The sequence below is a fragment of the Scomber japonicus genome, chromosome 11 (genome assembly GCF_027409825.1).
Source record: "Scomber japonicus isolate fScoJap1 chromosome 11, fScoJap1.pri, whole genome shotgun sequence".
NCBI lineage: Eukaryota > Metazoa > Chordata > Actinopteri > Scombriformes > Scombridae > Scomber > Scomber japonicus.
This window is the reverse complement of record NC_070588.1, coordinates 14,034,315-14,048,577: the sequence shown is the minus strand read 5'-3', so window position 1 is coordinate 14,048,577 and position 14,263 is coordinate 14,034,315. Positions and strand designations below refer to the sequence as shown.

General features: G+C 37.9%; 1 protein-coding gene across 1 annotated transcript in view; it reads left to right on the top strand.

Moving 5' to 3' along the window:
• LOC128367544 (receptor tyrosine-protein kinase erbB-4-like) overlaps positions 1-14,263 on the top strand; it is a 319,149-nt gene that overhangs the window by 250,855 nt on the left and 54,031 nt on the right. The window contains exons 16-19 of the mRNA XM_053328130.1: positions 486-530; positions 3,688-3,820; positions 7,401-7,523; positions 9,325-9,423. Of these exons, the coding sequence (XP_053184105.1) occupies positions 486-530; positions 3,688-3,820; positions 7,401-7,523; positions 9,325-9,423 (400 nt within the window). The remainder of the gene's footprint in view (positions 1-485; positions 531-3,687; positions 3,821-7,400; positions 7,524-9,324; positions 9,424-14,263) is intronic.

Below are 14,263 nucleotides of genomic sequence, written 5' to 3'. Positions count from 1 at the left end.
CAGATACATGCATGGAAAATGTAATTTTAGTCAGCATTATAGGTCTGTGCACACTCCACATTTTTTTGGTTTGTGTTATTGAACTGGATAATGTAGCAAAAGGCTAATAAGGGCCACAGAAAAAAACAAAAATCATTTCTTACAAGTTAAATTTTTAATTGATTGTTAACCTAGATACATATTTGTTTCGATCATTAAACATGGTAAGATATTGACAGATGTTGAAATGAAGAGAGCAACCATGCATTTATATTATCCAGTGTCAATATTAATACTGCATTCATCCTGTACATCATTGTGTGTAAATGGGTGGTAAGAGTATACAATAGGCCATTAGCTTGTATATAAAACATTGATCATCCCAGTGCTAGAACCACAGGATGAACACAGGTCCTTGGTGTAAGAAGGGTCTCATAGTTTTCAGATATGGTGAAAAATATGAAAAAATGTGAATGTTTGTGTTTTGTTTTGTTCTATTTGTTTAGGTGTATTGGACCAAGGCTGCAAGACTGTATTGGCTGGATGGACAGGTACAAAATAATTTTCTCTTGATTTCCTTTATTCTAATCAAAAACACCTCACACTGTAACACACCATTTGCACACACACACGCACACACACACACATCACATATACAAAGGAATCTCAGTAAGAAAGTCTTTGATGAATGGGTAGCTCTGAGGCCCAAAATCTCTGAGTGTCCTTAATGCCTCTCTGTGCATGCATGCATGTCTGTGTCTCTCTCTCTGTGTGTGTATGTGTTTGTGTGTATGTGTTTGTGCACACAATTTGCCTGGTTCTTGATCAATTGATAGCGCTTTCGCTTTTGTTCTGAGACTGAGGGCGAGAAAAGGGAACACAATGCTGCCGACAGTTTACAGCAAATGGATTCAAGATTTCAAGAGAAACAGTTTGGGGCATCAGGTGGCACTGAGAATTGTTTGGTGTGGTTTGGGGGATGATTAAAAAAACAACAACAAAATGTGGATCTAGATATCTACAACACTGCCACCATAAAGAACAGGGACATATATAGAACATGACAAGAATGCTAAAAGCTAATGTATGACTTTAAACTACATCTGGTGAAAATTAGAATGCATTTTAACTGTCTAACAGTAGCAGTGGAGAAGGAGAGACAATATTGGCTGCTTGTAAAAAGGGAGGCATACAGTTGCAGTTGGAACAGAGACAAATTGACAGTATTTAATTTATTAATAACATTATAAATCACAGCCACATAGATTTGTTTGTTTATTGAGGCTATTAACTCCATTTCTTAAAACTTACTAAGGCAAGTCGATGAAGGAGATATTTATGAATCTGGAGGGAAACAAATCCATGCCCCCCTTATGAGAACTAAACAAAATCTACACCTTTCCTCTTGAAAAAGTATTTTCCTGCAGCAGGTGAGGGGGAATGTAAATATCACCTGACCTGGTGAGCAGATCAGCCCTTATCAGATCTCCGATAGCACTGGCTGGGCTACAGCAGACCTCCAGCTAACCTCAGGCACAGCTGCCTGCTCTGAGCTGCCACACATCTTGTAAATCTGTTACGTGTCTGGGGTATTGGCTTTTGAGCATGTCTGTGAGTGTCTTATCAGAAATACCTGATTAGACTAAGCCTTTAAAGGCCACCGTTCCACCTGGCATTAACATATACCTGGTGCTAGGGATTCTGTGCATATCTGATTAAGATGGATTAATCTGTCACTTACTCATGTAACGTAATATATAGTCTGACAATACCTCATCTGACATGGTCCTATACCATGTAATCAAAACTGCTTATTTATCTCAATATTCTGTGATTGGCTTCTTGCATATAATTGACGTCATTTTTTCAGATTCTCATGTTTGTATGGTGGAGAAACATTGCATTTTATGTGGTCAAACGCTCTGACCATGTGCAAAGGTGTCTTGTGCGATCTTTAGAACTGTGTGTCTTGAGTGCATTTACAGCACAGCTGGGTTTCATCTAATCACTCAAGGGACCTGTTAATGTCAGTTGGAAAGACCATGTAAGTGAAGCGTGAAGATTAGACATCTAAAGTGGATCTTGATGCTAAAATGACATTTGGTCATGCGTCAAATCCTCTGTGGCCTTTCTTACAGACTGATATGTGGCCATTTGTGGTTCACTGGCCCTTAGTGGTCATTTTGCTTAAGTCACGCACATACTTTATTTATGTGTTCTGATACCTGGATTACATAAATATTTGTCATACTAATGTAGAAACAGCAATTGTGACTGACCACATGCATTAGGATTTTTATGTGAAATGTACATATTTACAATTACCACAGGATTTATTTGTTTTTCTAGAAATAGACATAATGAAATATAGACTCCACACATATTAAAACACCACATGTTATCACCAGGAACTTGTCCTTCTTATATCTCTGTTTATATACAGATTAAACAAAAGAGATAACGTATTGATCTGTCAGCTTTAGAGGGACTGTTGGTGGCTGCTAAGGTAAGCTAGCCCTCTCCTGTCTCTAACTTCATGATCAGGGAAAATGTATCGATCTTCTCATGTGAAGGTATGTTTAGACAGAAAGCTATATACAGAAAACAATATTTTAGCATTAATTCATACCACCCTAGGCAAATTCCTGTTTAATATTTCCACTGATTTTGTATACAATCATGGTGCTTTTAAATCGGACTTCTTTCTAAACTCCCAGTAACTGTCGAGTAAATGGATTAATTAGCTCAAATAAAATCTTAAGAATGTTTACTTCTATTTCTTGTCAAGTATAGTTACTGACATGTCTACAATAAACTAATAATGGCCATATCCGCCAGGCTGATTTATTGGGCAGGCTCTAGTTCTCACAGGCTCTTTACAACCACACATTTAAGTCCCCAAACTAGGGGTTTTCTCCCTGTGCAAGCTGAAGAGAGATTAGGGGGAGTACAGAGTTCTTCACACCCCGTGAAGATGGCTCACTGTGATAACATTTTATAGGGTGTATCCTTTCAGTCTGTGATATATAGTCCTGAATAACAGCCTTTTTTACTGATTTAGGGCAGAGCTTGAGTATGCCCTGACCAAATTAGGTTCTTTCATTACAAAAAAAAGGGGAGTGTGGGCTGGAATACTGGAAAACCATCTCTTCCTCCTCATTTCTGCAGCAAATTTGTAGACAGTTTGGGCACCATATCAGGAAAATTATTGAGAGGCTTGATTTCAAATGACAGCGTTGGTGTGGTGCTGAGAATTCACTTTGATGGTTATTTCCATTTTTTTTATCCCAGTCTCACTTTTAATGAGAGGGTATTGAGGGATATTTCTTACCATATGAAGCTTAGTGGAAAACACACAAAAAATGAAGGTGAAGAGGTTTTTTTTAAGGATCGCCCACAAAAGCATATACTGTCGAGACATGTTTGTTTGTTTGTTTGTTTGTGTGTGTGTGTGTGTGTGTGTGTGTGTGTGTGTGTGTGTGTGTGAGTCTATGCACACGTGGCAGTGTAAGCCTGGTGCCAACTGCTGTCTTTTCGTCCTTTTCCTCCCTGCTGCTACTCAACCTATTCAACCTGTCTGCCCCGCCCTCCTTCTGTCATTGTCTCTGTCCTCCTGTTAATAATGTTTCATGCATTATCATCGCCTGCATCCTCCTCTGTCTTCATCATTAATTTATTTACCTCCTTCTTCCACTTACATTTCGTAAGAACCCCTCTGATCGCAGCAGGGGTGATCGGTGGCCTCTTCATGGTGGTGATCATGGGGCTGAGCGTAGCTGTGTCTGTGCGCCGGAAGAACATTAAGAAGAAGAGAGCTCTTCGTCGCTTCCTGGAGACAGAGGTGAGTAGGGACGTAGATGAAAAAGAGATAAACAGAGAAGGGGGTAATTGCTGTCTGTAGCGCTGGAAGATAAGGGTGGCGGGAGACTGTACATGACACATGAGACACAACATAGGACATAGGAGACAGTTGTATGACAACTATGACAACTATTTATCCTACTTTGGCCAAAGTGAATCTTTACTTCTTTACTGGATAGGACTCGTGGGAAATATTGCCATAACCCTGGGTTTACAGATTTGAAAGCATTGGAACCATATAAGAAATACAGTATGAGATGCAAAATTAAATGGGAATTAGTGAAAAGGGTATATTTATTGTACATTTTCTCATTAAAAGAGGGGTAGAATTATTTAGCACATGATTGACAGCCTTTAGAGTCTCCCATTCATTTCTAAAGAAAACAGGATCAAAACAGAGGAAACGCCTGAGGACTTTTGTCTGGATTTGTCTGACTACATTGTTGTGCACATATCTGTGTGTATGCTTTCAAGGCTCTGTACATTTGTGGATGTGTGTGTGTGTGTGTCAGACTCAAAGAGAGAGAACAGAGAATGAGACTTCATGTCTCCAGATGGTGACTGCGGAGGTAGAGAAAAGTGTCAGAAACCTAGAGGCTCAGGTGATGATTTTGTCATAGTATACTGGAGAGGACACTTCTGTTGGGAAAAAGTAAAGGACCACACCATTAGCAGAGGAGAAAGCACTCTTCCTCTGTGTTAGAAACAAGAAGAGTATATCATTTAATGCACTTGTGGGTCTATAGTGAGAAGAAGGATGCGTTTTGCTTTTTTCTCTTACTCTTCAGAGCTCAGTATCAAGTATCAGTGTGGCTTCTACTGACTATATAACACTGATATCGCACATTATTACACACATCTTCCTCTCATATATGATTGACATTTATACTCTCTCTCTTTAAGTGTTTGCATTATTCTATTTTTTCTTTCTTATATACACACACAATCCTGGTTAGACTAATGCTCAATATATTGCAGAGGCCTACCTCATTATACACTGTCACTAATAAAGAGTTCTTAGAATATGCACCTGCTGTCAATCTTAATGATGCTATAATAAAATGTGCTACCAACAATGTTAAATGTCAGGTGCATACCCAAACTGAAAGTATTTAATAAATATATGAAACGTCTTTTTCAGTCAGCAATCCAAGAAGTAGGCGGAAGCTTACAAACCTCTATTATTGCAGTGGCATTGTAAAGCTACACAATACTGCTGTAGTTATGGAAGCTTTTCAGTTTGTTACTGCTTTTTATTCGATAAAAAACACTGCTTGAACACTGTTCAAGCAGTGTTTTTGTCCCTGTGTTCAGTTATATGTAAGGGAGATATCTAAATTAAACTTTTATGAGCTACCTTGGCAGCTTAAACAATTGAAACTAAGCTTACTGGACTGTGCTGTTTCAAGCTGCTCCAAAAGTAGAGGCAAATGTCAACTTTTGGAATGAATGCAAAATTCACAAGGTATCATTTGAAATCTTCATATAAAATCTTCATGTTATGATTGAAACTATACTGTCTGCTTCTGTGATCTGGTCCCAAAGGGAACAATTTCACTTTTTTCAAATGTTTCCCATTTCTATTAAACTGTGTTTTTGTCCACCTCAAATTATGTATTGCATGTGTATTGATTGATAATAATACAAAATGAAGAGTGATTACTTTTGCTAGCTATGTGACATGCATCCTGTGGAGATCAGTCAAAAGCGGTAACTTGAATGTAAATTGTATCTACCAAAGCATTTGTGATAACCATGGCCACACATACTACAGTGCCTTCTTTCATTAGTGGGGGTACACATGCCAATCTTGAATCCAACCATCCAAACTTTCACTGTCACTCTCAACATGCTGGGCTGTTTATCAAGCAGTGGTCAGTAGATATTTTTAGTGTTTTTTGTTTGTAACATGCCAGAGCAGCATGTCTTGAGTATTTTTCTTATCATTCTGTTGTCAACTGTTACTGTGAGATGTTTTTCAACTGTAGCATGGTAACATAACTGAATGGTTAGTGTAACTATGCATTATTCAGTGTTTCAGCACCCCATTGCAGAATAGGAAGGTGGACAGCTCCACTGTGCTTTCAACAACCTCAACATATTCAGCACCACTAATGCTGGATAGCATGTGTGTGCATGGTCATTTTTAAGACATCTGTGTTGTCTTGTTTGTGTGTGGGTTTGTGTGTGTGTGTGTGTGTGTGTGTCTGTGTGTGTGTGTGTGTGTGTGTGTGTGTGTGTGTGTGTGTGTCATACTCATCCCCTCGTCCTTCTTGTTTCCACCCTGCAGAAGCTGATTTGTTGTTCAATTTAAATGAAGAATGGCTATTGTTTTTAATCAAATGGTAACCATGAGCCAGAGGGACAGAAGCTGCCGACTACAGCCAGGCTGATTTACACTCTCTCTCTCTGTTTTTCCTCTCTCTGCCGCCCTCCTTCCCTCTAATCTTCCACCCTTTTCCTAATTATTTTTATATTGCTCCCTCTCTCACACTTATGCATCCTTTTGACTAATTCTGCTGCTTGCTTCTTCATCGTCGTCTTGTTGTTGTTTTTTTCTGCCACAGTTTCACTCCCACTTCATATCCTCCTCCCGCCCTCCCTCTCCTCAAATAATCTTTCTTATTCTCTTGTTATTTCATCCATTCTTTCCTCCACTTGAACAGTAATGAGACAACAAAAGTGTCAACTCCTTTTCGGACTCTGCAATTATCCACCTCTCTCCTGTTTCTCTCACTCTCCATACACCTATTTCCATCTTCCTCTTCTGTTCACATATTAAATATCTCATTTGTGATACTGAAATAGGTATGGATTTGTGTTGTTGAGATAAAATGCCATTGTAACCCTACTGTCATCATAAGTACTGCACACTGACTGTAATTACTAATTACCAGTTGTGACAAGTTATTTTCATTGTTAAGAATATCATTACTATTATTTTGTAAAACACATGGTGATATTACCAGGTTTCTTAGTAATTGAAACCTCAGTTAGATACAGTTATGGTATCAAATTACGCTATTACGCAAACTATTCTTATTTGAAGAAGTGCTTATTTTTAGTCATTACTTCAAGGAGTCTGAAATGGTAATTCTCTTTGCATTATGATTAAAGTTTCATGGTATGACTTCCTGGAAATTAGAAAATTTAATTCTTGTTTGTTTTGCCATTGATTTATGGCACAATGTTTTAACTGAATATGAGCAATACCATGTATTTTTTTTTGTCTTTTCTTTTTTTGCTTGAATGGGGGTGTGTGTAAGGTCGCATCATCCACAGTAAAGGGGGTAATTAGATGTCCCTGGTGTATATGTGTAATATACCTTAACCATGAAAGTGTAAAGTGTTCCTACTGAGCTACAGTGTTACTTACGTTTTAAATAATCACTAATTACTCAACAATATGAGATGTATTTCAACTCTCTCCCAGCATCTACCCATAAATACTTATGAGTTATTGGCAGATGACTGCATGACAAAATAAGTAATTTTTCTGTGACTCTGTGTTATACACTTTACTGACTGAGTGTCTTCTGTGTTACTGTGTGTGTTTTTAGTTGGTGGAGCCTTTAACACCCAGTGGAACAGCACCCAACCAAGCCCAGCTTCGCATTCTGAAAGAGACAGAGCTAAAAAGGGTGAAGATCCTTGGTTCTGGGGCTTTCGGGACTGTTTACAAGGTAACGCACATACACAAATCAGACATTCAAAATAACTGTTTGCTTGTGTTTCAGTTGCATTCTGTCTGTGTTGGATTGTGGCCAAATTAACTAATAAACTTCTAAATTTGATATCATAATGTGACTCCTTTAAAAAAAGAGGAAGACCAGAGAGACGGATTGCAGGATCATTAATGACAGGAAATGAGATGGAAGGCTGGAGGCGGGAGATGAAAAGAATAAGTAATAGCAGACATTGAGACCCTTGGGGTTACAGTGAAAAAAGAGGTAGCTGAGGTCACCAGAAGTGTGATGATGGGTAAGGGGGGAGAGGTAAAGACAGACACGGCTGAAATTAGAATGAATGGACTGACTGAAACCATCACTGGTCATTTTGTAGATCCATCCATTCATATTACAGCACATTTCTGGGTCAGAGTTAAGGTAGCAGGATAACATGTGTCATTTTCTAAAGCAACATCTTGCACATTCCCCAGAAGAATCTCAAGGTACCTCTTGGTAGTCTTTATAGTGACCAGGAGGCATCAAAGAGGCTCCAGTTACCTACAGTAAATCTCCCCACTGGATCCTCTCAAAGTTGAGCAAGAGTGGAGTTATGCTGAGACAATACTTAAATATAGATCTCACATTATACATGCACACAGGGGACACAGGTGTAGTACGTGAAAGCCAAAAGGCACAAAAAATATGATGAACAAGTGAAACAAGATGCAGTCAGGTTTCAAAAAGTATTTTTTAAATCTTAAAAATGCATAACACATTATTGGCCTTAGAGATACACAAAGTGGGTTTTGGTGAGAAACACTGAATCTAAACCACATCTAATTACATTACAGGGTAGTTTTAACAAGGAATCAGTCCATTTGTACCATTATTTGTCTGACTCTACTATTCACTTTCTCACTCAACACTTGGTCAAACAGTTCACCTTGACATGAAGTATGTCACACTGAGCTGCATTACATACACTTTCCTACACACGTATAATATTAATATTGATATTGCGATAAACTGAAAACATTTTCATTAAAGCTTTAGTAAAAAGGGAGAACATGTCTTTGGCCATTAGGAAAGAGACCATAAAAACACAGCTGGCTCCTTTCAAAGCAATACGTCACATTGTTTAGTAGCTATAACTGTTATTGCTGAAATACTGAGGGATGTACAAGCTTCAAACTTATTATCTATGGAATAACTGCACAATATTACATGCTGTCTGTGTAGGTAATTTGAAAAGTAAGATTGACTCTGCTGAATAATGATCATGTACAGTACACACATGCGGCTGAAGAGACTATCAAAACAAAAGGCATCACATTGAAATTATGGCTTTGATAGGACAGGTTTTTTTAACTTTATTAGTGGAGGCTTTGGGCCTGCTGTCACTGGGGATATGTAGTCATATCAACGCTGAACAAAGGTGGAAGACATTTGAAGCATTTTAAAAAGTTGAGAGGCACTTGAATCATCTCCTCTTTTAAATGCTTTGACCAATTTGGCAGCTGCTAAATCACTTTAATCCCACCTGAAATTAGATACTTCAAAATGATTAAATAGTTTTACCCAAGCTTTTTTTGAAGGACAAAATAACCTTTACTCACACAATCAGGCATTACATCCTCATACTTGGCCAGTGAGAATAAGGAAGGAAGTTATTTTAAAGAAGGAGAATGGAGAGTGAGAAATCGTCAATTTACTAATTGGGCATCATCCTGTTCAAATGTATAACTTTCTTTTAATAATGAGTGGGTGTTCTGTGACTTCACTATAATGAGTCATGATCTGTTTATTTCCTTTTAAGGGTATTTGGGTCCCAGAGGGTGAAACGGTGAAGATTCCTGTAGCCATTAAAATCCTGAACGAAGCCACAGGACCCAAGGCTAATGTGGAGTTCATGGACGTGAGTATCTCCAAAACAAAAAGAGAATTCATTGCAGTTCATTGTATTTTAGGCCAGATTAAACGTGACAGTCATTTTTACAGTTTTAATTTGAGTCTTACAAAAATGAGTTGGTTTCTCAAAGTATATTTTATTATATAGAAGTATTTCAAGATCATACATCATATAACCTTCCAGGCTGCTGGGTCCATGGTACACACTTAATTGTTGGAATATGACCATCTCATAAGCTTTTGCCAAAATATTGAACCACTTCTCACAACTTACACATCCACTCCATTGATGAAATTAAGTTATTAAGTACTACACTTCAACCACATACACACCAGAAAAGAAACTATGAGGGGTTCCTAGGACCCCTACATATACGTACACACATACACACACATACACCATGCCACTGGCTCCACGCACAGTGCACATGGCCCCCATTTATAAAACATTCACAGCTCGGCTCATTTCAAAAGGAAAAGTGAAAAAAATCTAAATTATTACCCCATGATGATGCAATGCAGATGAAATAACTTTCCATCAACACACGTACACATGCAAACCCAGGCACACACACATCGAAAGCGACCCAATTGCACTCATGTTTTGCACTTAGTTTGACAGTCTAAGAGGAAGAGTTTTGGAGTGTTAGCATTTCTATTTTTATCAGGATGTCTTTGATGAATAACCTACGTGTGTTACTGTATATTTTATGCGCTGTGTGCTTTGAGCACTTGTCTGACAATCAGAAGGGAGAAAAAACAAGGTTTTACGTGGTCATAGTGTATATAGAGAGGCAGATACAATAACATATAGGCCATGCATATTCATGTATTAGGAGGAAAAAACAAAAACATGAATGCACAGCTCCATGTATGCATACTGTAGCATGACACAAACAACACTCACCAAGATGGGTTGTGTGACAAAATCTGCATGTCTTGCAAATGAGCATTCATTAACACGGCATGCTGAAAGTCTTTACACTGTGGCTGTTGTGAGCTAACCAATCAATAACAACTGGAAAAGATACAGTTCACCTATATTTCATTGAGAGGTGACCTAGGCAGTGGAGAAGTAGAGTACCTATATACATAATAATGTGTTTTAATCAAAGAATAACACTTTTTACAAATTAGATCACATTACTTTTAATATAACTGACTTTTAAACAAAATGTGTGTAAGGAAACAGCAGCAGCAAGAAAGAGAATAATCCAATTCTGTTTTAAGATATTAACTAGAAGGTACATTTACATACAGTGGAAGAAAATACATTTACATACCTAAAAATAATAACAGTGGAGAAGTACAGTCCAATTCTGTTGATGTTTGCTTTATTCATTTTGTATGCCTCCCAGTAAAATCATTTGGGTTCCATCACATTTACCAATGGCACCTCACTTCACATTCATCCATTTCAACATTCTTCTTCTATTGACTCCTGAGCAACTCCGCTTTTGCTCAAGGGATCATCTGCGTTAGTTACAAAAAGAGAAGGGAATTCATTTACTTTACCCATCCATATTTTCCCATCCCGTCTGGGAATTGTGACTGCTGACCTTCTCACTGCAGGCCACACTCACTTGCCACTGTTTGAAGAATGTCACTGAGGATTGATTGTTTTTGTGTGTGGATGTTTGTGTGTGTGTATGCTTGCCAGTAGATTGGAGTTTTTCCAGTCTTTCTTATTCTGTCCCTATCTCTGGTACTCACCTGTTTTCCGTACCTGTAGAGGGTTCTGAGGAGACACGCTCATCCTTTTAAACTGCAATCAAAGCACAGCATCACATAGAGTCAAATGGGCATGTTTTCCCCAGCAACAAAATTGCCTCCCTGCTTGAGGGTGTCAATACAGTTCAAGATTGTCACACGTATGTATGTATGCATGTGTGTAAGAGTGTGTGTGCTTGTGTGTAAACGTAGAAGTGGCTACAGGCAGACAGGGTGCGCTGTGTTATTCCTGCTGAAGGCCAAACTACCGCTCAAGGCTTGTTTTTCACTGTAGCAGGATACACTCTTGTGGTTTGTCCTTGGAAACTGTATTCACTAACCTTTTTTCCCTTGTTCATGAAGATGATAATAATCTGTACTTTTCAGTAAGGTTTTGCTTAGATTTTAGTTGTTTTTTTTTGTTGCTCTAGTCGGTTTGATTAGTATTAAACATGTATAGATACAACACAATTCTAAAACTATAATAAATATTATGAAGTACTTTTTTTGACAAAGTTATACAGTGCGAGAAAAAACTGAGAAAAAAAGAAAAAGATAAAATTATATTAATATATCACAACAATACTTACACTTAAAGGGTGTTCATTGTTTCAATATTTAATGTGATTACTCAAGACAATTCCCTTCCGGTTTAGGTATTAAAGCCACACGGAAATTAATCAGTGGCAAATGACATGATTTCTGAAGGCACGGATTTAAAAAAAGTTATTTTGTGCCATACTGTAGGTTATCTCAACTCAAAAGTTACGTTTACAGAGCCTAAAGCAATGTTGAATATCTACAGTACTTTTGTTTCTCAGTGTATTTTTTTTGCCAATAGTCTACATTGTGGCTATCTGGATACATTATAACTATACATACACACACACACACACACACACACACACACACACACAGTATTCTCTCTTTTACAGTACATATACAGTACATACAGCCATATACAGACAGGTGACAAATTAAAGGAAAAACCTGAAAAAATGAGTGGAGAAACATAATTAATGCAGTTGCTTCAACACCGGTGCACTGCATGGTACAATTAAGCAATAAACATCCAATCATGCTCTGTGGCATGTATGAAAGGCCCAGTTGATCCTGATTTTGTATGAAGATGGCAAGAGGAAAAGATCTAAGTGATTTGTAAAGAGGATTTTAAATCACTTAGGGGAACGGATGGCAAGAGATTCAACAAAGACTTCTGAGCTGGCTGAATAAGAACAGTGACTGAAGTGCTGTCTGCATTTACATCTAGGAAAAGACATCATTAAACACCTGTGGGAGATTTTGGACCAATGCTCTACACCACTATCATCAAAACACCAAATGAGGGAATATCTACTGGGAGAATGGTACTGTAGAACTCCAGTAGAGTTCAGAGACTTTTAGAATGAATGTCAAAGGGCATTGAAGCTGTTTTGGTCTCGAGTCACTCTCTCTAAAAACTAGGGACCAAGTGCAAAACCTTGGCGTGCTGATAGACTCAGATCTGACTTTCAGCAGTCATATCAAATCAATCACCAAAAACAGCCTTCTATCGGCTTAAGAACATAAAGGGTTTTATGTCTCAAACAGACCAGGAGAAGTTGATTCATGCTTTCATCTCAAGTAGACTCGACTGCTATAACGGTCTTCTGACTGGAATCCCACAAAAAAGCATTAAACATTTGCAGCTCATTCAGAACGCTGCAGCTCGAGTTTTTACCAGAACAAAGAGATCAGAGCACATTACTCCAGTTCTAAAGTCTTTACACTGGCTCCCAGTCAGCTATAGAATAGATTTTAAAGTTCTGCTACTGGTCTACAAATCACTGAATGGTTTAGAGGAGTTAGGGGAGTTAATTGTATGTTTTAATGTTTCTAATTGTGTGTTACACAATTATTGGGTTTTATTTTTATTTCTCTAATTGCATATTTTTATGTTTTTTTATTTCCAATTCTTACTGTTAAATATCTGTTTTATGTAAAGCACATTGAGTTGCCATTGTGTATGAAATGCACTATATAAATAAAGCTGCCTTGCCTTCCCTTGGTGGCCCAACACCTTACTAAGACACTTGGGGTTGGGGTCTCCTTTAATTTTGTACCTTTCTGTACACATAAACACAAAACACATACTATCTACTTGATGACTTTAAACTCTATCAGCATAATTCCAAACAGCATGTTTTTATAAGATAAGGATTCAGACAAATCAGCTAAATTGGAACAGAGTTTGATTAAGTCTATGTCTAAAAAGCTGAGTGTTGTGTAGTCAATAGTTCTGTTAGTTGTTAACCTAAAGGCCCTTTTTGATATGAACCATTTTAGGTTCATCTGATAGCAATTTAACATTTATCATGCCTCAATAAGTGGTAGACATTTTTACATAAGTCACAATGGTAATCTTAACATGTCTGTATCAATTTCAACAAGGTCAAATTCAGGCTGTAGCAGCATGAGGTAAAAATGCCAAGAGAGAGATTAAAAGCACCATGTTCAGCCTTTTAACATCACTGCAGTGCATTTCTCAATCCTAAACATGCTCAAAGAAAATACATCAGTTTAATAAACTATGCAACACAGTGAAATAGCCTTTTTGAGTTATTAAGTAGATTCTCTTCTATCTCAGTCAAAAAAACAATGTTCCCATTGTGGTGCAACAGTGGAACAAAAAGTAAAAAAAAAATACTTTTACAAACAACAAAAATAATCTCTCCCTGTATTTTGAATATTCACTCATGTAGGCAGCATGGATACAAGATAATACAGGAGTGAACACATTTTAGGATATCATGTCACAGTGACAGTTGAACCCTACAGTCATCCTTTAAACATATGTTTACTTTGAAGGCAGTCAAACAGCAGGCAGACAGAAAGGCCCAGTGTTTCATAGACATGGGGTCTGATTTACCATCACCCTCATGTACTGCCATCTCAGAACATCTCCAGCAAGCAGGATCTGAATATGCAAGCGTTGTGATACTTGAGCCATATAAATCCTAGACTGTGGTGTGGTTGTATCTCACAGTGTCAGTGTTCAGTGGAGCTTTACACACGGTATATATCTGTCTCTCCGTTACGCACACACACACACACACACGCACACACACACACACACACACACACACACACACACACAC